This window comes from Fukomys damarensis, unplaced genomic scaffold, assembly GCF_012274545.1.
Source record: "Fukomys damarensis isolate Sample0158 unplaced genomic scaffold, DMR_v1.0_HiC HiC_scaffold_36, whole genome shotgun sequence".
Classification (NCBI taxonomy): domain Eukaryota; kingdom Metazoa; phylum Chordata; class Mammalia; order Rodentia; family Bathyergidae; genus Fukomys; species Fukomys damarensis.
Window position 1 is genome coordinate 15,948,821 of NW_022900948.1, and position 25,460 is coordinate 15,974,280.

Consider the following 25,460-nt stretch of genomic DNA (forward strand, 5'->3'; position numbering starts at 1 on the left):
CTGCGCTCTAAGCCTCTGGCCGGGGCCGGGCCGGGATGAGGCCAGGATCAGGCCGCACTCAGCCGGAGCCTAAGACCCAGCCGCTACCGCCGGACTCGCCGCGCAGTGGGGCGTGGACGGGGCGGCGTGAGGGGGGGACCAGGAAGCGGGCCGGTCCCTTCCTGAGCCGGTTGTTGGAGTTGCCGGCCCTCGGACCCTTTCATCCTACCCGGCGGCTGTAAGTTTCTGAAAGCCGCGGACTTCTCTATGCAGGCCACTTAAAAAATGCAGGACACAGATATTATCTGTTCCTCTTTCGACCGTGCACACCGTTCGGATACAAAGCACCAACGGGGACGGGGCTGGTGCCAGGGGGAGGGCGTCCAAGAGTAAGTTGATTTAATATTCACTCTTGTGCCCCAGCAGGGTCAGATTCCTAGCTTTACCTGCTGGGAGAAATCTTGGAGATGGTGTATCTTTTCTGTTCCCCATCCACTTGAGTGTAATACATTTCCATTAGTAGCCAAGGATGCCATTCACAAATAGTTCAAGGAGCAGGGAAGGGATACAACTGTATTTGCAAAAAGATTTTGATAATCGCCCTATTAAACCATACGGAAGAAAAGGCAAAACACTGCTGTAATTCATTTACCATCCTCTACCCAACTGCACAGGTGGGTAAATTGCAGAAAAGGTGCACTGTCTAGAATTCTGCAACAACTGTGGCAAAAATGAAACTTTAAGCCCAAATCCCCATCTGTGCCAAGGTGTCTTGATGTGTATGTGTTCCATCCTGCACTGGCTTTGCCAACCTGAATTGGCATCCACACCCCTCAGTTCACTAACTGTGTAACTATAAAATTATACACTTTCTTGGAGCCTAGTTTTCTGTGTATCAAATGGAAATATTTAGCTTATTCTGCAAGGCTGTTTTCAAAATAACGCTGTATGTCATTTGGCTGCTATTGTCAAGCAGTGTTAACTGTCTTCCTTCCACAAAACTGCCCATATTTTATACCATTGGATTTAGCCTTTTGAGGGCAGGGACACAGAGACCTTTAAATTTTCTCTAGAAGTTGGCTCACAGTGGAGAGTTTTGCAGTTTCACTCAGCTGACATTCATTGAGCATCATTTCCATGCAAAGTTCTGTGGTGGTCATAGAAAATTGCTCCTGGGGCCAGATGAATTAAAACCCAGCGTCTCCTGTGCCCTGTTTAGGACTATTCCGTGGCACACAGCGTCTCTCTTTGCTACTTAAACACAGTAAGACAGCAGTTGGCTGTACCTTTGGATTTCAGTCTCTCTAGATGGGAAGTGAAATGTAATCCATGCTAATGCCCTTTTAAATTTGTTCATTGAGCATGGCTGAATGAGCTATTGTATTTCACATCAAGAGATTTAAACTCCTTGAAGAGCCTCTCCTTTAATTCTCTGTGCTATATAATCTAGTTGGATACTTAATGTGAACGTAAAGAAAAATACTTTATAATCCAAGTCTAGGTAGCTACTTTGTGTTTAACGTAATGCTGTTTACAAGAACTGAAATTTGACAGAGAAAGTGATTTGCTTGTGGACACTTTCACAGGACAGAAGACTTTTGGTGCTTGAAGGGAAATTTAATTTCATATTTGTTTTAATAGTCTCATTGCTGAGACAAAGTTATAGGAGGAAAAGTTTATTTTGGCTCACAGTTTGTAGAGGTGTCAGCCCATAATCTGCTAACTCCAAGGTAGGGTAATCAGGCAGAGGGGCATCACTGAGAAACATTTCATGGCAGGCAGGAGGCAGCAAAGTGAAGCAACTAGCAGCAACCTGCTTTCTGTCCCTTATATCTGATCCAGGCCACCCACCCTTAGGGCAGGTAGCACTCACTTCCAGGATGGAACAGCTGTAATCCTAGCATCACACCATGAATCAATCCTAGCATCTCATCCTTGATTCTAGCATCACATACCCTAGATCAAGCCACGTCTGAAAAGCCCCTCCTATGATCGCATGAGGCTTTGGGGGGACATCTAGAGAGAAGCCATAACAATGTTTATGTGAATTGTTTTTCTTTGTACAAAATCTGCCTTTTTTTCCTCAAGGAAATGATGAATGATGCTTTGAAAGCACAAAAGTGGCACAACATTCTTTTCATTATTTCTCTATGTGCCAAATATTTTTAAAAGCTTGTTTTTCCAAAAAACCTAAAGGTAATTTTTGCAATTTTCAGTTGAAGACATGTGTATATACCAGTCAGAGTTTCTGATCAGCCCAAGATACTCAGCGTGACTGCTAAGCAATCTTGATATTTTGGCCTGTGCAGCTTTGTCATGAGTAAACAAACCCCCATACTTTCCATTACATCTTCAGACCTCATTTAAGTCCTAAAGGAATCAGGGAAGGTTCAGAATCACAGCTCTTGTCCATATTCTTTATCCTTCATGTGAGGAGAGAAAAAGAGAAACCATAGTGACTTATTCAAAGGGTCACAGGTAATTAGCAGAACTAGGGTTAAAACCCAGATTCCTATGTCACTATCGTCTTAGTTTTGTTTTTTTTTTTCCTCTCGTTTGTAGCTATAGAAATCCCTTAGTTATACATTCCCAATATGCACTGAAAAATGTATGAATAATTTGAAATCATAAAAATTTTTTAAAAAAGAAAATTCCTTTTAAAAATCCTTGAGTAGGGCCGGGGATTCAGCTCAGTGAGTCCACCACTTGCCTTGCAAGCTCAAGGTCCCGAGTTTGAGCCCAAGTACAAAAAAAAAACAACAAAAAAAAACCCCACACACCTTAAGTATACTACCACCTTAAGATCTTAATTACTGTCTTTTTTTAAAAAAACCAGTTGGTGGTGGCATAATTCAAGTGGTAACAAGTAGACTATAATTGGGAAGAAAAATATAACATGCCAAAGTGTTCTAAAAGGAGAAATCGTTGAGTAAGGATCTTAGATAAAAGTCTTCCCTCTCTAATGTTTAGTTTATTCTGTAAGATGAGGGGCTTGAGTTAAGTCTAGATCATGTCTAAAATCTTTCAGCACAGACATTCTGGAACTTTAAAGCCCTTCCACCCCATTGCTAAATTAGTGTCTTCAAGGAAAAGAGCAATTACCAAATTATATTTCCTAAAAAGATAAGCAGATACTTTAAAATTAAGAGACTGACTAAAGAAGGTAAGATAAATTACTTAATAATTAGTTTACTCCAATAATTTTTGATTTGGTGCTACTCCACAACTTTCTGACATGAAGAATGTAATGAGGAAGATGAACCAGATAGTACAGTTGGAAATAGTTGAGAAAAAAGAAATCTAGAAAAGAGCATAGAAGAGAGCTAGATTAGCTCCAGTAAAGTCTGTGGGCACCAGTAGTTGTGGGACTAATCAGGGAAGATCAAAAGTATAAGACATTTGTCTAGAAATACATCAAAACCATATTCCTCAGAATTAGACATTTTGGGGAAATTTTCAGGTGTCTTAAAGCTATGAATTTACAAAATATAGTTTTGAAAGATAGAATTATCTTAGGTCATTTAAATTATTTAAATCTTCTTTTCCTAAAGGTGGTCATTATATGTCCCTGCTCCCTGCCCCACCTTTTGTACGTTGTTAGACCTTGGACCCCTCACAGTGAATTGTGTTGCAAAGAGAAAAGGAACAGAATGAAAGGATGAAAGGAACTGTCAGGTGCCACTATTGAATCTTTGCAACTGTTGGCAGTTCTTCTGATGGCACACTTTTACATCAAAATGTGGCAGGTCTCTGTTTTATGTCTAAAGGCAAGTTGCTAAACATACTGCCCGGTTGCTGTTGGTATTCTCTGAGTCAAGATGTACTTTCAGCAGCCAGCTTTATACACAAGAAGCAACTGTCTGAAAAGAAGCCCCAGTTTTGGAAGCAGAAACTAGGAGTTTTGCTTTGTGTGTGTGTGTGTGTGTGTGTGTGTGTGTGCGTGTGTGAGAGAGAGAGAGAGAGAGAGAGAGAGAGAGAGATTCATAAAAGTAGGTGAGAGCTGAAATAGTTGCCTTGGATGAATATCCAAGAATTAAAGTCAGAAAAGTGGGGGTGAGCACAAACTGCTGCCCTTTTCAACACTAAAAGACTTTGGCTTCTTGTTTGAGACAGGAAGGGATAGAAGGTTTTGAGCAGAAGTGTGACACAATATGATTTATAAAACAAATGACACTATTCTGGTGAAGAATAGACTCTGGAATTGAAGTGGAAGCAGAGAGACTACTTAGGAGCCACATGCAGGCAAGAGATGTTGGCGTGAACCAGGTGCTCACCATCAGGAGGCCGTAACGAGTTGGGGAGTTGAGGGTGTCAGACTGTCCCTCTTCATGTATCACTTGATGACTGTGGGGTAGTGAGAACCACTAATGTCAAGCCCTCACCTTACAGATAAGGAGCCTGAGGCCCAAGAGAAGGAGTTTGTCCTAGGAAAATAAGTGCTTTTTACGCAGTGGATTTAGACTTGAGGCACATAAGCAAGAGGAGACCCAGGTACAACCTTTTGTAGTCCTCTGCTCTCCCCCATAATCAAATAAAAATCTACCACCTGTTTGTCAGCAACTTACTACTGAAAGAAATATTAAAATATGGACTCTTTAACTATGATAAAATGTGAAGAGAGATAGGAGGTATGTGTGTGATACAGGCCTTTCCTGGGTCAGATTGAGAAATCTAATTTAGAAAAAGCAACAGTTGTCAAAGATGTGCAAGTATGGCACACACCTGTAATCCCAGCACTCAGGAGGCTGAGGCAGGAAGATCGCTTTGAATTCAAGGCCAGCTTGGATTACATAGTGAGACCCTATCTCACCCCCACTCCCAAAAAAAGGCAAGTGTGAGTGAGGTTAGATAGAGTGGCAAAGTGAAAAATAAAGACTATTTCTGTGCCATACAGATTAGTACTGCTTTTTAGTTTCATAGGTTCTCACTAAATACATTCCTTGTATCTACATGGAACATAACTAAGACTTTGGAGCAGAAGGATAGAGCAGTTAGGATAGGGGACATCTAGTACATATGTCTTCACAGAGTCTAGAAATTGGAGACACATTCAAGACGGTGGGATTGGCACAAGTGTTACATACTGCTTCCCAGCTTTGACCATACTGTGTGACACATAGGACATGAGTGTGTGTATGGCCTTCAATTCCCTCTGTCTCTCCCCCAAATTAAGCACCCTGTTTGGGAAACCCCTGCTGGCAGCTGTTTCAGAGCAGAAATAAGTTAGAGTAGTCATTTCAGGGACAGGAATAGCAAGTTGTTCTGAAGGTAGAAGGCAGAGAAGGCTTTTGCACATGGCTACCCATAGAGCAACTTTGGTTAACTTCTAAGCTGTCAGACTTGTCCTTTCAAACCATCCTCGTATTGTGAGATCTGTTCTGTGCTAGTAATTAAGTTTCTATTAGTGAAGTGCATTTATCAGAGGATTTCCCCCCATAAATAAAACTGTTATATACAGTCATGTACAGGTTTTTGTGATATATGTCATTTTTCTTGGGCAGTTACCTAGGAATGAGGTTGCTGGATTGTTGGTAAGTATATGTATTACTTCATAAGAAACTGCCACACTGTTTTTCAAAGTACTGTTTGCACAACCACTACAAATGTGGGTGAGTTCCAGTTACTATGCATTCTCACCAGAATTTTCATGTTGTCAGTTTTTTTTAAATTAACTATTCTAATATATATGAAGTGATACTTCATTGTGGGTCTCATTTGCATCACCCTAATGGCTAATGCTGATAAACATTTTTTCATGTGGTTTTGACATCTGCATCTCTGCTCTAGTGAAGTCTGTATTAGAGGTTTTGTATACTTCCAGTTGGACTCTTTATTTTATTATTGAGTTTTGAGTATTTAGTATGTGATGGTTACTAGTCCTTTACCATATTGTTATAAATATATTTTCTTAGTCTGTAACTTGTCTTTTTATTTTCTTAATGGCCTTTGGGAAAACAGAAACTTTATTTTCCAGTGTTAGGGACTGAATACCAGGGTGCTCTGCTACTGAGATATACCTCTTGGCCTTTTTACTTTTCATTTTGAGACAGTCTTGCTAAATTGCCAGACTGGCCCTGAACTGCAATTCTGATCCTCTTGCCTCAGCCTCCGAAATAGCTAGGGTTAAAGGTGTGTGTCTCTGTGCCTGGCTCAATTTTTTTTTGTTGTTGTTTTGGTTTTTCTGTACTGGGGATTGAACTCAGGACCTTGCATTTTCAAGGCAGGTGCCATCACCACTGAGCTAAATCCCTGGCCCTAGAAATTTTAATGTAATCCAATTTGTCAAGTTTTTCTTCTACAGTTCTTAAAAAAAAATCTATGTCTAATCCAAGGTCACAGACATTTACTCCTGTGTGTGATTTTTGTTTGTTTGTTTGAGACAGGGTCTCCCTATGTAGTTGAGACTGAACTGGAACTCGCTATGTAGCCCAGGTTGGTCTTGAACTCACAGTGATCCTCCTGCCTCAGCCTACTGAGTGCTGAGATTACAGGGGTGTGCCACCACGCTGGCTTGTGTGTGATTTTTAGAAGATTTATTGCATTAGATTTTTCATTTTCAACCTAAATTATGTTTTTAATTTTTATATATGGTATGAGTTTCAGTTTTGTGCTTTTAGGTAGCTAGTTGCAGCAGCACTATTTGTTGAATTTTCTTCATTCAGTTTCCTTAGCCCTTGGGTGAAAATCAGTTAACAAATGCAGATTGTGTGTTCTGGATAATCTTTCTGGATTATGTATTCTATTCCATGGCTTTTTTTTTTTTACAATATCTCACTATTTTGATTACTGTAGTTTTATAATGTCTTGAAATTTTCATCTTGGTACTGGCCAGGATTTGCAGTGTGATAAGGATAGGAATGGTGAGCATGGGTATTTTGCCCTATGCCAGTCTTAGGGAGAAAGCATTCACGTGTTTATCTATGATATTTTGAGTTTTCACAAATGATCTTTTATCAAGGTAAGGATCTTTTTATTTTCTGAGAATTTTTCATCATAGGTGAATTTTGAATTTTGTTAAGTGTCTTTTTCACAGTTCATATGATCATGTGGTTTGGTCTGTTGATATAGCACATTGTATTAATCAATTGACTTAAGTATATTGAACCAACAGAGCTTCCCTAAAATAAACTGTTATCCTTTTTACTTACTGTTGGATTTGATTTGCTAGTGTTTCATTAGGAACTTTTCTTGTAATATTTTTACCTAGTTTTGGTATCGGCATGATTCTGGCCTCATAGATTGAGTTCAAGAATGTTCTTTAACCTTGTTTTCTGGAAGAGTTTGTGTAAGAGTGGTGTTTATTCTTCCATAAATTCTTAGTAGAAATTGTCATTAAAGTAGCCTGGACTTTCAGTTTTCCTGTGTGAAGATTTTTGAATTATAAATTCAATTTCTCTAATAGATATAGGAATATTTGGGTTAGTGCTAGAATTTGTCTTTCAATTAATTTATACATTTCATTCATCAAGTTTATTTGGTATAACTTTTTCATAATACTATCATTTTAATATCTGGGATTTGTATTGTGGCCCCTTTTTATATCCTATTATAATAATTTGTGCTTGCTCCTTTTTTCCCCTTGTTTCATCTTTCTAGGAGTTCATTAGTTTTATTAGTTGTATTGCTGTTGTCAAAGAATTGATTTTGGTTTTATTATTATTTTTCAGCTATTTTTAAATTTTATTATTGATCTATTTCATTTCATTACTGGTGGTTTTCTTCTCATCCTTCCTTCTACTTGCTTTTGATATATAACTTGTTCTTTTTTTATCCAGGCAGATTAGATTACTGATTTGCCATTTTTTTTCTTTCTTTGGCTGGGGTCGGGGGTTTTGTGCATACTGGGGATTAAACTCAGGACCTCAGGTTTGCCAGGCAGGTGCCGTGTGCTAAGCTAAATCCCTGGTACCACTTTATTTCTGAATATAACAAAAACATATAATGATGTAAATCTCTCTAAATAATGGTTTCATTGTACCCATCAAATTGTTATATATCATGTCTTAATTTATTTAAAAAATTTTCTAGATTTTCTGGGGAGCCTTACTCTTTGATCCTTGTTAATATTGAGTACTGTGTTGTTAAATTTCCAAATACATGGGAATTGACCATATACTTTTCTGTAACTGATACTTAAGTTTTGTTCTTGTCACAGAATATTCATCAAATAATTTCAGTTGTTTTAAGTTGTTTCTGTATTGTTTTAAGTCCCAGAATATATTCTGTGTGTTCTTGAAAAGAGTATTTATTCTGTTATTGTCAGAATAAAGAGGTCTTTTGATAATAATTTGGTCAGTTTAGTTGAAAGAATTGTTCAGCTTTTCTGTATCCTGCTTTTTTTGGTCTGCTGGTTCTGACAGTTACTAAGAAAGGAGTTTTAGAGTTCCAACTCATAAGCATGAATCTCTTCTTTCAGATCTCAGGTTTATGTCTTTGAAGCTCTGATGTTTAGTATAGCTACATTTGGGATTGTTATGTCTTCTTCTTTTTCTTTTTTTTTTGGTACTGGGGATTGAACTCCGGACCTTGTGCTTGCAAGACAGGCAGTGGTACCACTGAGCTAAATCCCCAGCCCCTGTTATATCTTCTTGATGAGTTAACTTCTTAGTCATTATGTAATGTCCCTCTTTATGCCTGGTAATATTCCTTGTTATGATATTAGTGTTATTTGGCATATATTTTTATTCATTTTCACTTTTAACCTGCATGTATATACTTTTTATTTGGTTTTTTTGAGACAGGGTCTCACTATGTAGTTGACTGATCTGGATATAGCTACATTTGGGATTGTTATGTCTTCTTCTTTTTCTTTTTTTTTTGGTACTGGGGATTGAACTCCGGACCTTGTGCTTGCAAGACAGGCAGTGGTACCACTGAGCTAAATCCCCAGCCCCTGTTATATCTTCTTGATGAGTTAACTTCTTAGTCATTATGTAATGTCCCTCTTTATGCCTGGTAATATTCCTTGTTATGATATTAGTGTTATTTGGCATATATTTTTATTCATTTTCACTTTTAACCTGCATGTATATACTTTTTATTTGGTTTTTTTGAGACAGGGTCTCACTATGTAGTTGAGACTGACCTGGAGCTCACTGTGTAGCTCAGGCTGGTCTTGAACTCACAGCGATCCTCCTGCCTCAGCCTCCCGAGTGCTGGGATTACAGGCGTGCACCACCATGCCCAGCCTGCATGTGTATACTTAATGTCAGTTTCTTGATGGGGTATACAGAATAGATAAGTTTTAATTTCATGCCCTTTCTGCCAATCTCTTGACTTTTTATCGATTTATTTCAAACACTTATTTTTAATGTAATTTTTGGTATGATTTTTTAAATTACCATTTTTCTAGATGTTCTCTATTTTATCTGTTCTTTGTTGTTTTCCATTTCTTTCTGCCTAGTTTTTTTTTTTAAGTATACCTGATTGCTCAGTATTGTTTTGTTCTAGTTTATCTTTACTATGGACTGATTATGTGTATATAAATTTTTAAAAATTTTAGTGGTTTCATAGGGTTTATAATATATTCATCTTTATCAGATTCTGTGTTCAAATAATACTGTGCTCCTTCATATATAGTGTAAGAAACTTCCAATGATATTCTTCCAATTTTTCTCCCTCATTATTTGGGTAATTGTTGCACATTTTCCCTTTACACATATCATATACCCCGTGTAAAGGAACATTTCTGGTGGTAGAAATACTTACCTTGATTATGATGATGCGTACATGGGTGTATATTTTTTTCAAAACTCAAACGTGTAAAATGAGTTAATTTTACTTTAAGTAAATGTCCAGTATAATACATGTGCTGAGGACCAACAAATCTATAATCAGCTTAGATAGTAATTGAGTCTAAGTTCCTAGTGAACATAGCTATGTGACTATCCTGTAAGCATTCACAACACCCACATGTCCAAAAATGAACTCACCGTGTTGCTCATCTAGGGACCTGGGAGAAAGCAGTTAGTCCATTTCTGTAGATTCTACGTCTTAATTACCTTTGAACTTGATTTTTCATTTGTTCCTAATGCCCTGTTTTCCGGTCCTTTCACATTTCCATGTAGTCTTAATCAATGTTAAGAGTCCTTCCAATTTATCTTCCCCTCTGCCAAATAGTGATCTTTTTAATATCAGAGCTGGTCATTTTATTTCCCTATTTAAAATCCCTTTATGGTCCCACATTACTTTTGGCAAAGTGCACACATATTAGCATAATGCAGTTGTCTCAAAATCTGTCCTTCCTGGGGCCGGGGATTTAGCCAAGTGGTTCGGTGGCCTGCCTTGCAAGCATAAGGACCTGAGTTCAATCCCTGGTACCAAACAAAACAAAACACAAAAAACTGTGCTTCCTTCTAATGCCCCTCTTTCAGCCCTCAGCTTGGAGTCATTCAGTCACATCCGGCACATTACTGCAGGGAAATCTCAGAACACACCATGTCCTTCTCTCCTGCCTCTTGCCTCTGCCTATCCTGTCCTCCTCACCCCCATGGTCCATCTTTTGCCTTCTGGTCTGGCTAATTTCATCTTGCCCATCAGGACTCCATTCAGGCTGCCTCTTGTCTGGTAGCATTCCCTAAACTCTTACCAGCCTTGGGCTTCTTTGGGCCTTTCTGACTTTGCCCTACGTTCTCGTTGGTGTTCTGTGCTTTCCTATCATGGTAGTTATTTTCAAGTAATCTTCCACTGTGTTTTTATAGGCAAAGATGCTGGAAGCAGATCTGGTTTCAAAGATGCTACGAGCAGTTCTACAGTCTCATAAAAATGGGATAGCATTACCTCGCCTCCAAGGAGAGTACCGATCCTTGACTGGAGACTGGATCCCCTTTAAACAACTTGGTTACTGTACTCTGGAAGACTATCTGAGAAGTGTGCCAGCAGTTGTCAGAATAGATACTAGTAGATCTGGAGAGGTAAGAAGGCAATTGTGCATGTCAGAAAAATCAAATCATTTTGTAATCTCCAGGCTGACCCTTGCAATCTCATACCTTTGAGAGAAGTCAAAATGATAAGTATCTACTAAGTGGTCTGAAGCACAGTCTAGGTTCCACTGTCTTATTTTATCCCTCAAACTTTTTCATTGTGAAAATAAGATTTTAACCACTCTAAATAAAAAAATTTAAGTTGAAGTTTGCCTAAATTCAACATCAAAACAAAATAGCTGTACTGGGGGCTTTCAGTGCATACACATCACTCCTGCCCTTTACAAACCTGCTACAAGTGTATTTGCCAAGATCAGTTCACTAATGACTTCTTATCAGCAGATCTATTAGGCAGTTTTAAATTGTCATCATTTGACTGCCTTTATGGTAATTCCTGCCACCTGGACCTAGCTCATTCCCACTTTACTATTACAGGGTCTCCCTACAGTTCTCGCTGTTTCAGTCCCTTCTCTAGCCTTTCCTCTCCCTCACAGAAATATGATCATGTTAATCTACTGCTTCAAATCCTTTAGCTTCCCCAGGAGAAAATACTTTATGTATAATATGCGCCATTTGGTGGCAGCAGGTAAATATTTGATTGCACTTTCACTGTCTCAGTGGTTTCACCTCTTGGTGCCTACCCATTGCGCAGTATGATAGATGTAGACAAACTACCCAGAAGACAAACAGAAAGTCCTGTCTTCCCTCCTACAAAATACTGTAGTTTCTTGGGTATATGTAAATATATGGAACAGGGCAGGGATGTTCCTCACCAAAATTTATCATATTATTTCTTCTGGGAGTTGGTGGGGAGGAAAATGCAGTTAGGATTGGGAGACCCATAAAAAGGGAATTTCACTTCATCCAATAATTTTTACAAAAGAAAATAGACATCAATTAAATATTATATTAATAGTAAAATGTTCTTTAATATTCCTTATCCTCCTAAACCGATTTAAGCCCACTTTTGTAGTTGTATCTTGCAGTACATTCATATACTTAGCACAATGTTTTCTATGTAGCTTTTTTCTGGGGGTGGGTACTGGGGATCGAACTCAGGTCCTTGCGCTTGCAAGGCAGGCAGCGGAACCACTGAGCTAACTCTCCAGCCCTTTCCTGTGTTTCTTGAGGATGAAGGACTTTTTTTCCTCCATCATAGTTCATACTTAATAAATAATAAATATTTATTTTCTATTTATGCACGAATAACCAAATGTCCAAATTAATTAATATTTTATATGGTTGCTGTTACTTAATTCTTTGTTCCCTTGTTTTGGACATTTTAAATGTTTCTAGGTTTTGACTATTAAATTATCCTCCCACTAAACATTTTTTTCTTCTGAATTATATTCTTGTAGTATATTCTCAGGGATAGAAATACTGAGCCAAAGACTCTAGGAACATGTTTTGACTGCAGTATAAATCCTCATCATTTTTCTGTTGTTGATTTGAACTTAAAGTCAACAACTTGAAAAGCAGATAGGTCTTTAGAGATCTAGTCCAGAAAAATCTTGATGTTTCAAATCTTTTCCCTAATATTCTATATATCATACCAAATTTTAAATAAAAGATAAAAGGCTGAGCTGCCGTGTTTTAAGCAGGTATGGAGGGTCTAGGGGTCCTATCTGTCCTGCTTTGCCTTCCAGTGGTGGCCCCTGGAATTCCATGGCTTCAGTGACCAAGATTCAAAACAACAGATCTAAACCACCCCTGCCTTACAACTGAGAATACTTCACTGAGATTTGCCCAAAGTCACCCAGCTGTTCTGTTACAGGGGCAAGCCTAGGTTTTAGTGGTCTGGGAAACAATACAGTATAATAGTTATGAAAGTCTTGCTGTGTGATTTGGAAAGTTATTTAACTGTACTGAGCTTGTGCTTCTCCGTGTATCAAATGGGGATAAGGTATAACTTGTAGGTCATATGAGATAATATATTCAGATGATGAATTCCTTTTGGTTTGTCCATTAATCCTATAGTACCTGGTACATTGTAGATGTTGAATAAATACTTGTTTAAGGAATAAATGAAAATTTCAATTTGGAGAAAGATGATTTATTGTACTAGGTTATTCTTGATTCCTTTGTAGAAAATATGTATTTTTATTCTAACATTATCAAGGAGAAGGATTTATGAATATTTGCTTACAATTCAGTTTTGGATGCAGAGGCTCACCCACTTTTACAAATTGACCTCTAGGAAACACTCAAGAAGTATTTCTCCTTTTGCTCTGCCCCTCATGAATAGATTACCTGCCACGCTGTGGCCTGCACAGAAACTGCAAGAATTGCTCAGCTTGTGGCTTGTCAGAGGAGTTCTAAAAGGAAAATTGGGCGGCAAGTTAATTGTCAGATGAGAGTGAAGAAAACCATGCCATTTTTTCTAGAAGGTAGGGTTTCATTTTTAATATGATAAAAATTTTAAACCTGTTCATGAATATATTGTTACAAAGAATTATGGAAATGCTTTTTGTAGTCACAGATATGTGGATTTGTTAACATCCCTCTGTCGGGAAAAATCCTGAATCTAGGTTTTTTTCATTTGAAATGATTAAATGAACATGATAAGCATGATTAACAAAGTGAAATGATTGCACAGTGTGAAATAACACAGTACATTTTCACTGTTTGTGATAGCAAGGTGTGGTTTTTTGTTTTTTTAGGTATTTGAAGGGAAGTAACCTACAGACTGTTGGATGAACCAAGAACCTATGATTTAATGTCGTCTTAAAAAATATATGTCTTTTGAGATAATACCAGTTTCAGAAAAGTATGAATTATATAATATGAAAAAAGTTACAGGCAACTCAGCCTACCATACTGAAAACTTATCTCAAGGAGCTTACAGTCCTGAAACTGTAAATTCTCAAGAAATAATTCAATGATAATATTAAACAGTAGATGATTAAGTACTAGAATGAGCATTTTAGACAAGGCAGTGATCATTGTAAGTGAGATTGGAAATGGAGGCCTTTATGGTGAAAGGAATACTTGAGCCCAGATCTCAAGTGGTAGGTAGAATTTGGATTGGTGAAGAAGATGTGGAAGGACTCCTGTGTTGGTGAGAATGTAAAGTGGCTGCCACAGAAGTGTTAAATTCATGTGTACCAGGCAAATAACTGGAATCTAGCAGGTGAAGAATCTCTTCAGCTAAATGCTCCCAGAACTCTTCTTCCCTCTCACCAGCACCCCCCAGGAGCCCCTTCTTATGTTACTACAGACTGTTTTGAGAATAGAGACCCTCAGAAACCATCTGGCTAGGAGAGTGGCATAATAAAACTAGGGTTGGGGGAAGTCAACTGATTCCATTATGTATGCCTGACTTCACAGGAAAACCAAAAGCAACCCTCAGACAACCAGAACTTGCTTCAGCTTTTTCTATCAGCAAAAGACCTAATCCAACCCTGTTAAGAGACAAAGGAAATTCTCTTGGGATTAAGTTTGATGCCGAAACACCACCTTACCCAGTACACAGGACTATTGGAAATGAAGTATTCAGAGACATTCCAATGCAGAGGCATGTGGCCATGTCTACCAACAACAGGTATTTCGGACTTTCTCTGACTAAAAAGTGAAGTTTGGTGAACCTGGGATAATAAATATTTAAAAATGCGTATTCAGATTAAGATAGACTTCTTGTTTTGGCTAATACAAATGCTTATGTGGTACAAAAATACACTTCTCCTGGCTGCCTGTTATTCTCTAAATGTATTTCCATTCTGTAGCTCTATTGGTAATCTCTCTTTGTAAAATCATTTTAAAAGTTCTCACAAGTTGTTCTAAGATGCTATTTTACTATTTTTTTGGAAAACATTTTCTTACAATTAATTTTAAGAGTCCTCAGTGAAATCTGATTGAGTTGCACACTCGATTTTGCCCCAGTAATTGTGTCCATAATTATTCAGTAATGTTAGATATCGTTGCATAAAAGTACTGGACCAGCAGTCATAACCTAAAAGCCTTAGTTTAGGTTCTGCCATTCACTAGCTAGGGAAAATAAATTGTTTTATCTTTTGGGTCTGTTGTTTCCTCTTTGCTCGATGAAAATGTGAAACTAAATGAGCCCTTCTGGCTCCAAATTATATAGTTTTATCTAGTATCCCAGAGACCAGCTAACTACAATGCTTGGGCCAATTGAGGCCTGCTGCCTGATTTTGTAAATACAGATTTATAGAAACACAACTATATCCTGTTTCCATATTGCCTATAGCTGCTTTTGCATGGCAGTGGTGTAGATTCCAGTTTTAAAATTTGTGTCTTTTCACAACAGACTTGTTCTGTCACACTTTCTTTAAGTCATTTTTCAAAAATTCTATTTCATTTTCCCCAGGAATATCCCTCCAGATACTAGACTATTTAGGAAGAATTAATTTTAAAAAATATTTGGTAGAAATTAGTGTATTTTTAGTATCTCCTGTTACATGTTAATGCAGAAATATGATGTTATTTATAATTGTACATTCTAAGTTTTTACTGATAGGCTACAATCTAATCTTTTCTTTCAAAGTTAAAATATAAGGAAATATGCTTGATTTCAAATAATTGATCTAATTTTTAGTCTTTCATACTATTAAAAAATTGTGCTGGACATCAACACCATCATTGATTGAGTTAGACATTATTCTAGCATTCACTCTCCCTTGCAAGCACTAACCACTGGGAGCACAAATAATTAAGAGGTATCTGGTGAAGGGAAAAGACAAGAACGTAAATACTCTGTGTGTGTACGTGTGTGTGGGAGTGTTATTTGTCCTCCTATTTGGAAAAATCTTCCTGTGTATATCCAATATCATTCCTATAAAAACTTTTAGTAAAGATATGAAGTAAGAATTTTTTTTTTCAGTTATTTGAGCAGTCTTTCCTGTCTGCTTTGAGATACTACTTTTATTATGTGCTAAGATATCATGTAAATTTAATGTTTCTCAGCTCTCTACTATTTTACTTATCTGTCTGATTACTGTATTTTAAATGATGTAACTTTGTAATGCATTTCAAAGTCTGGTAGTGCAATTCCTTCAGTTTTTGGTTGTATTCCAAAACAGTCTTTATTGTCAATTGTTTGTCCTTTTCATACTCTGTTTTGCTAATTCCTTAAAGGTGATTAGTGGGAAGTGGGATGTCCAGGTTCCAAAAGAGACTGTCAAACATCTTGTTAAAGTTTAGCTGGTAGCATACTTATTTTCTGGGTAAATATGAAAGGTGAGATCATGTTAGATGTCATTTTCATTTTTTCTGATTTTGAAATATTTTTATGACTTGACTTTAAATGAAAAATACATTGTTTAAAGCTTGGTATTCTTTTACATCTTAGGTTTAGCTCCAAGGCACCCCACCCACCACCTTTTCAGATGCATCTCTTAAGAACCTGTACTAAGGAAGTGAGTGGTATGTTTTCCAAACATCTTCATGATACATAACTGGCTTCTGGAGCCTCAGGGTCCCAAAAAAGTATAGTATATACTTCTGTATACACTACAAAGTTTATAGCCTTGACACTTGCTCTCACTTTCTACTTGGAGTGTACCTCTCTTCCTTTCTTTTCTAATTTCTTTAAGTCAAGTTGAGTAGTCTTAAGAGAAAATAGTGCCTCTAAGGATATCATCGTTGTTCTGAGTTGAGGCCTTTCTCACTCTAGATGTACTCTGTCTCACACCTATGTCCCTTGTGTACCTCCTTGTCCTCTTCCTCATTAGGGGATAAGCCCAAGACTTTGTGTCTGAGGCCTACTTAAAGAAAACTCACGCTCTAGATTCAGAGTACATAGGTAGGTTTGAACTCATTAAAGAATATCAGATACGCCATTGCTTAAAAGCTGGCATCCTAAAACTGTGTGCAGTGACCATTAAGCATCTAACTATGAATATAAATAGTTCTTTAGGTTTTAAAGTCCAAAAATGCTACTAAGAAAACAATAAAACAGAATAAAATCAAAGAATCCAAAGGTTAGAAACTCACCCACTCAGTATTTCATTTTCTCCAACCAAAGTGTAAATGAGGACTCAGCCATAGGTACATAGTATTTTCAGAATAAGTGCTTACATTCATGAAATATGAATGTAATTTTACATGATTTACTGCCTTTTTTTACATAATAACACATCTCCTTTATTTCTTAAGGAAATTAATTGAATAATATGATTTTTGTTTATATGGCTTATTTTTACATATGCATTTTCTGAGATCTGACTACTTACTAAAGTCATATACCCTTTTTGAAGCTTAAATTAGTATAAGATTTTCCCTCTGCAAACAATAGGGCTCATTTCCAGAGGATTGCTGTTCACCAGAAGAGCTGAAATGTACATATGTACACAACCTCTCCTACATGCTAACAGCCTGAATTGACTTTCTTAGTTTGCTAGTCATGGGGCTCAGGAGCTCAGGTGCCTCTAGCCCTACAGAGCAGGTACATTTGCAAACTCAACCATGAGTCAACTGCTGAGACTATACTGTCATTAAGAGGTCTGGCCACTTTTGAGAAGCTCATAATTTCCTCCTTCTCCATCCTTTTCTGAATTCTTCTGTTTTATGTGCCTAAGTCTGGCAAGGCTAGGTTGTCTTGGCCTCTGATGGGAAGAACAGATTTGGTATCCAAGTATCCTCATGGAACAGTTCCCTTTGGCTTCCTGGCATCCGCAGAGGCCACTGCCCCCAAACAGGACTCTATGTCTCTGATGGCCAATTAAAAATAGAATTACTGAATCCTAACAGAAATACCATCTGATTAAAATATGAATGTATTTTGCACATTGATGATAATTTTAATGTACTCTGACCTTTATCCCAGAGGAGTTTTGAAGAGGGTTTAGAGTGAATTTCTTTCTTTTTTTTTTTTGGTACTAGAGATCGAACTCAGGACCTTGCATTTGCAAGGCAGGTGGCAGAACCACTGAGCTAAATCCCTGGCCCAATGAATTTTGTAGTTTTTAAACTATCAGAACTTTCAGCTACAGTGAACATTGCGATTCCTTTGTCTTAGGATATAAATTCAAGTATCCTGAGTTTTAATTTTTTTTAGAAAGTGAATAAAAAAGCTAGCCAAAATATACTTATGAAAAATAAATATTGGGGAAATTTAAAAATTGGTATTACTTATCTGTAGGTTCCAAACCAATTGTTCATGTTTATAAATTGAAGCTAGGATAACTTTTATAGCTTCTGTGTATTGCTAAATTATTTTCATTAATAAAGGGGGGAAATGATCATAACCTTAAAACCTGGACAGCTTTTTATCTTCTGCTAAATGTTTTTCAGCCATACTGTTAAGGCATTATTTTTATGCTTTATCGGACACAGCTTTAAATTCAGCATTGTGTATACATACATGTATGTTATCTAAAGTGTTACCTTCCTTAATTGCAAGTAAAAATGATTAAGTAATACATTTCATTATTCTTTACCTAGAAAGATAGTTTTGATGTAAGCTATAAAGCAGCCTGGCAAAATAAGGGGGCTAACTTCCCTCTTGGATGTCTCTTGACATGGCTGGTATTTCTGAATTAATGTAACGAGGTTGTCATGGTGCTGTTTTCCTTAATCCTCCTCCTTAGGAAGACCCTTGGCCCCCACAAGCCCACAGAATAGCAAAGCCTGAGACAAAAATGCTACATAATGGGGATAATCTGCCATGTTAAGTGTTTTGGTTAATTCTATCATTTTTTAATTTAAAGATAATTTAAATAAGACTGTTGAAAAAACAAATGTCATGCCTCCTGCCTCTCACACTTACAAAATGGATGAGGTTCAAAATCGCATAAAGGAAATGCTAAACAAGCATAACAACGGCATTTGGATATCTAAGCTTCCACATTTTTACAAAGAGTTATATAAAGAAGAACTTAATCAAGGAATTTTACAACAATTTGAACACTGGCCTCATATTTGTACGGTACGTTTTTTTCCTTGTTCTTTCCTTCTGATGTCTCCTCCCTGCCCAGCTTTCAGATCTTGAATTACTGGTCGTGAAACCTTTTCTCCAGGGAACACAAAGCACTTTACATATGCTGCCTCATTAATCTTTATCTGTAAGATTAACAGGTGTGTTCTTACTCAAGAAGTATGTCGAGGTTGAGGGCTCTGTGCATTTTAATTGTTGCTGTTATACATTTTGTTTAAAATTATTTTAAAAGTGTTTTTAATGTTTATTATGTATATACATCTTTTTGTATTGATTGAACTGCTACCAATAAACACTTCGTGATTTTTATTAGCTTTGACTTTTATACACTTAATTCTTGAGGATTTTTAAGGATTTTCAGCTAAACAAATTTTAGTTATTTTGGCTAGTTATTTACATAGTACTTTGTTTCTTTTGAAATTAATATAGTATTCATACTTAAAATTTTTATAACCTGTCTTCAGAGTGAAAATTTCTAATTGAAAATGATTTATCAACTTCCATGCCTGTTCCTACTTGGGAGTTTATGATTATAATAAGATGATGGATCAGAATAGTTGGTTAGAAATTTTAGTTCAGTCAAATATGGAGACAACTATATTCTTAAACCCAAGTGATTTTTAGATATTTCTTAATGTTTCTATTTATATAAAATTTTTCAAAGTATAACTGTCCTAAAAGGTAGCATTATGAGCTCTGTGGTGCTTCTGAGTTTGTAGAATTAATGTTATAAGGAGTATGTATGTTCTGAGAGAGGACTTTATTTTTTTAACATGTATTGTGGGCAGATTATAAGTTACTCCCTCTTCATACACACCTGGCCTAAATAAAGTATGTATTTTTGCAACCTCTTTTTCTTCTAGACTATTGTTACCCCATTTAAGCCCCATGCCCATTTCTTTGCAAAAGTCATCCATCCATCCATCCATCCATCCTATCCATAAAACCATTAATTGTGCACCTGAATGTGATATTCACTGTCTTAGGTACTAAGAACACAGGTGATTAAGACACTTGGAACATAGTAAGAAACAGACTTGAAAAAAATTATTTGGGCAATGAACAAAAATATTAAAATACAAAGTAAAGAAGGAATGTCAAATTGTGGAATATGGCTCTCTTCTCCTATTTACAAATTTTTGTTATTTAGTGTTCATAAAAATGTTACCTATGATTTATGTGAAATGTAGAACTTACTTTTTTTTTTTTTTTGGTATCAGGGATTGAACTTGGGAATTTAAGCTTGCAAAGCAGGCAGAGGAGCGACTGAGCTAAATCCCCGGCCCTAGAACTTACTCTAATAATGAGAATTCCCAAGATTGCTTTTAAATACATTTCATTTTTACTCCATTTGGGAAAGCATTTTCTCACTGTACACAGGTTCATCACTATTGCCTTATCCTTTCATTTTTTTTTTTTTTTTGGTATCAGGGATTGAACTTGGGAATTTAAGCTTGCAAAGCAGGCAGAGGAGCGACTGAGCTAAATCCCCGGCCCTAGAACTTACTCTAATAATGAGAATTCCCAAGATTGCTTTTAAATACATTTCATTTTTACTCCATTTGGGAAAGCATTTTCTCACTGTACACAGGTTCATCACTATTGCCTTATCCTTTCAGATAACTTTATTCTTGAGGTTTCATCAGACTGCTCAAAAGTTTGAAAGTTCAAGCCAGGGATTTAGCTCATGGGCGGTGTGCCTGCCTTGTAAGTGCAAGGACCTGAGTTCGATCCCCAGAACCAAAAAAAAAAGTTTGAAAGTTCAAGTCCTTTAGCCCTTCTTGGAATGAATATAGTTTATTTTTTAAATCCATAGACATTCATGTACTTTATATTAAATTTTCAGTGTACTTAGAGCCTTTTTATTGTCAAGATGGATATATTATTTGCTGCTAAACTTTCATAAAGAAGTCTTAAGAGTAAAAATTTAAAAAATAAACTTAGTATGTTTTTAATTTATTATGTTTCTGTTTTCTGTATTCTATGATAATTACTAGTATTTGTATAGCTCAGTTTACGACTTTTGGGGAAATTTTCATCCTTGCTACTCTACAGATGTCTACAAAGTTCCAGAATACCTCTTGCAGAGGTGGCAAGTGAGAGAATATCAAAGTGAGAGAGTGTTACCTAAAATGAATGATTACCTTCTTTCAGGTGCTGAAACAGCTGATACTTGTGGTGTTGTTGCTTCACTTGAATTTGCTTTTATTACATTATTGTTTTACGTGTAATCAGTAAAGGTGGTACAGGAAGCAAAAAACAATATACCTTCCTTGTCTATATGTGGTCTCTCAGTTTCCAGTAGGACTAGTTAGGCATCATCACTATCAATTATGAGGTGATAATGATGTGCTTAGTGAGGCATTGTATCTAGGATACCCCAAACTGTCAGTCATATGGATGCCTATTGTTGTTTTTCAAAACTGATTTTTAAACCTCACAATATTCTTAACAGCCTATTATTGTTAAACTTTTTTAAACAGTTAAACCATGATTGCTTTAAAACAGCTTTAATAGTTTTATTGCAATTGCTTTCTCTTTTATAACTTATTTTTAACCTGGCTTGAAGGTAGAAAAACAGCATACCTAGGATTGATGTTATTACTTAAGAGTCACATAGTCTCAAAGGTGTGCAGAAAATATAGGATAAGAAGGAAATTGGTAATGGATATCTGTCTGTCTATATGGTTTGTCTTGAACTCAAGTCCAAATGCAGTGTATTTTTAAATGTATTTTTTCCTTCAGTTGTATAAAATATTTTATGTAAAAAAGATTGAAAATTTAATTTATGAAATAAAAATTACCCATAGTCCTAACAGCTAAAAAAGATAGCCAGTTGCAGGAATTCCCTTTGAATATCAGAATGAGCAGCATCTCAGAGACCAAAAAGTAATTCTTGAAATTTTATCTTTATGGAAGTGCTAATCCACTATATCACAAGGATGCTCAATAACATTGTGTAGCATGTAGAGGATGCTTTGAATCTATTGTTCTTAACTGTTTAGATCTCTCAGGCAGCCAAAAGTACTGTTTGAAAGTTAAAGAGAATATAGAATCATTGGCAAATGATGATCCAGGTTTTTTTGGTGTTCCTAGGCAGCTTGTTGGGGACATGGGAGTTGCAAAGATCCCAGTGCAGTAAGCTCACAGGCCAAGGGTAAGAGTTCTCGTTGAGTCCTGGGAGAAGGACAGCTGCATCTCTTGGGCTGTTGCAGAGTAACATTCTTACTAATAATGTGCTTTACTTGACTGGTATTTATAAAATGCTTCTGTGTGCCAGCCTCTGACCTGGGTGCTGGGGATTGAATAGAAAACAAGCCAGACATAGTCCTTGTCCCTGTGGAACTTTTCTGTCCAATGGAAAAAATACTGACTAAATAATGATAAACCTGGGATTGTTATAAGAGAGATGTGCAGGATGGGAGAGTGGAGAGTGGCAGAGAGGAACATGTAAACAGGAGGACTCAGCTTAGTCTAATGAGCCCAGAAAATCCAACCAGAGGAGGTGGATAAAATACCTCACCAATGGGTCGATATGAGTAAGTCAGGGAGGATGGGAGGAAGAAGACCTGAGGCAGAGAAAGCTGGGCCAAATCCCTAATACCGAAAACCATGACATTTTCAGGAAGCTGAAAAAAGTTCAAGAAGAGAGTGGCTCGAAAATAAGCTGAAGAGGCAAATGCTTCATTGAAGAATCAACATTTGTTGGAGACTAGCGCATCCCTTCCCTGGGGTTATCTAGCATGCTGGCCTCTGACTGACTTTGATCACTTGGAAAATTCCAAATCTTGCCATAATTACTGTTGAATATCAGATCTTTGGTCAGAATTTTCCGCTCTGAAACATACTGGAGAAACTTCTCCATTCCTGCCTTGGCCAGCATATCTCACTTCATTCACTTTCTAGCCTGAAGCAGTATGAAGTGAGAGGCTCCTTTTTGAGTTTGACTAGGTGCAGCCAGCTGAGAAGAGTTCCTGCCTGTGACCCCAAGACCGACTGCAAGACTGCCAGAGAAACATTCGCAGTTGGGCTGGTGGCACACCAGGCCTTAATTATAGCACATAACATTTTGTGAATGACAAAATGAAATTATAGAACATAGAATATTAATGGGGAGAATGCCTAGTTACACTAATTATTAATAGCTTCTATAAAATGTTTTAGGTTAATCTGAATTTTTGTTATGTATCATTTTATCCATTGGAAATTACTGAATTTTAATAGCTCTGCTATCTCAGACTCTTAAAAATATCTAAAATTTGGAATTGCATCAGAATATCAGTTTGTGAAATACCAAAGCAACAGCAGTTCTGTAGCTTACATTGAGATTTTGAAAAAAATATTTGAAATATTTAGGAATCTATCTTTAATTGTATAACTTATTATGTAAAATAATATAACACTTTTCAGACCATGCAAATTGAAGTGCCTCTTTCAAAATCTGGGATGTTTCTGGGTTAAAAGCAAACGGTTTGGATTCCTAAAGAAGTAGAACATAAACATACTACTTTATCCTCATTGTATTAAATACTACCTATATAGCACTGCCAACAAAGAGTAGTTGAAGACTTAACTGAAGACTTAACAGCATAGCTGTAATATTTTAAATGTGGAACCTGATTTCTTTTCCAATTCTTCACCACTAAAAGGAAGTAGCTAATAAACCCATTTTTAGAATAATTTTAAAATTTAATTTCAGTGAATATCTGAATAAGAGAAAGATGAAATAACACTGTGGCAAAACTAGAAACATTGAGGAATAATGTGGTGCTGTTTTGGAACCTGAGGTACAAACTACCCACAAAGTCTAAATGCAGTAGACTTTGAACATTGAGTTAGATTTGTTCCTTGTCAATTCTTAACTGTATAACTTTCAGCATACAAACCATTCTCCCAGAGCCTCAGCATACTATAAAATGTGACTAATTCTATTCACATCATAGGGCTGCTGTGCAAATTAAGAGATAAGAGACAAAGTGGCTGCCTGACCCATATAAAAAACGGCAGGTGTTTAGTAAAAGCAGCTGCTGTTTTTAAGAAGCAGCCCAGTTTAAAGCAGACCAAACCCCTTGCTGCCCAGAGCCATGCCTTGAAAGCCTTAAAGAAGTTACCTCAGTAAAAATAAGGAGAAGCTAAAGAGGGAACAAAGTTCAAATTGAAAAATAGGAGCAGTGGAGAAAATGAAGTCTAAGAGCAAAACTCCAAGGTTAGTGTTTCTGTCATTAGAGAAAATGGATTCCTCTCCTGTCCTCACCCCTACCAAAGGTACTGAGAGCAAGGAAAGCCTGGAATGCCACAGCAACTGGCCACAATCATTCCAGAAGGCTCTGCCTGTGCTTAACCAGGGGAAACTATTCAGAAGGAACATGTAAGCAAGCAGCCTGACCTTGGGCCAACACTGAAGGAAAATGTCTTGAAGTTTTTCTAATACTGATAGTTGCATTGTGTGCCTAAGGATAGCATCAGTGAAATCTCTTAGGTAAAAAGATGGGAGTGCTCTACTTAGTAGATTCTATAAAATGATTCATTCAAGATAATGAAGAAAGTTCCTCTGGTTAAATGGCTTGTGAACAATTAGCAGTTACAAGAAGGATCTTCTACCTTCACCTTTGATTAAATCTGTGGAATGAGCCACAAACTCTTATACTGTCTTAACTGAAAAATTATAACCCCTTCTGAATATGTTACATTTACTGTCACTAGAAGCTGCTGCAGAGATGTGTATGGAAATGGTTGGTATGGAACATTGAGTTGGATGGGTTTTGCTGGGCTGCATATATTTTCCTGCATACGGTTCAGGGTCCTCCTCCTGCCCTTACATGCTTCAAATATGCACCAATTAGTTCCTCTTCACTGTGATCAAATCATAACCCTGGGGACTATTTCCCCCTCATTTCTTTCTAACTTTTTCAGCACTTCTCAGCTTTCAGCACTTTAAATTTTTTAAATGTTTTTTGTTTTGTTTTGTTTTTGTTACTTTTGGTTTGAGTTTATAACTGTTGCTAATAGAGCGCTGGAAAGCAGGTATCCAGGTACGTTTGATATTATTGCACTGTGTCAGGTTTCTACTGAGTGGTGATAACATAAAATGAAGTTTAGGATTTAAAACTTCAGCACAAAGAGCTACTACTCTATGGAAATGAAACTGTGTGGGGCCGGGGATTTAGCTCAGCGGTTCGGTGGCCTGCCTTGCAAGCGCAAGGACCCAAGTTCAATCCCCAGTACCAAAAAAAAAAAAAAAAAAAAAAAAAAAAAAAAAAAAAAAAAAGAAAAGTAGAAGAAACTGTGTGCATATAAAGCTGCTTGATTTAAATGGGTAATAGCAAGTCTGTGATAGAATCCATAAAGTCCTAAATCCATGGAGACAGCTTAACAGCTGGGGCTGCAGAATTTGCAGGTGAGCCCTCAGAGACTCTTAGAGGAATTTGGCTTTAAGAACCTTTTTTAAGTTTATAGTACAGTTAAGCTAGAAAGGGATAAGTAAAGACTTTTTAGATTTAAGGGAAACAAGTTTACTGGTATGTAGGGTGAAGATTTTTACGTTTGTGAGCAAACAGGTTCCTGAAGAAACTGATGTTTTCAGTTCTTAGACCTCATATCTATAAACTCTTAATACATCTGCTTGAAATTCAGAGAGGTATGAGATTCCAAATGAGGTAAAGTAT

General features: G+C 36.9%; 1 protein-coding gene across 1 annotated transcript in view; it reads left to right on the forward strand.

Moving 5' to 3' along the window:
• Positions 1-10,683: 10,683 nt before the first annotated feature.
• Tdrd7 (tudor domain containing 7) overlaps positions 10,684-25,460 on the forward strand; it is a 59,465-nt gene continuing 44,688 nt past the window's right edge. The window contains exons 1-5 of the mRNA XM_010614416.2: positions 10,684-10,892; positions 13,147-13,288; positions 14,229-14,442; positions 16,210-16,283; positions 18,569-18,786. Of these exons, the coding sequence (XP_010612718.1) occupies positions 10,686-10,892; positions 13,147-13,288; positions 14,229-14,442; positions 16,210-16,283; positions 18,569-18,786 (855 nt within the window). The 5' untranslated portion in view covers positions 10,684-10,685. The remainder of the gene's footprint in view (positions 10,893-13,146; positions 13,289-14,228; positions 14,443-16,209; positions 16,284-18,568; positions 18,787-25,460) is intronic.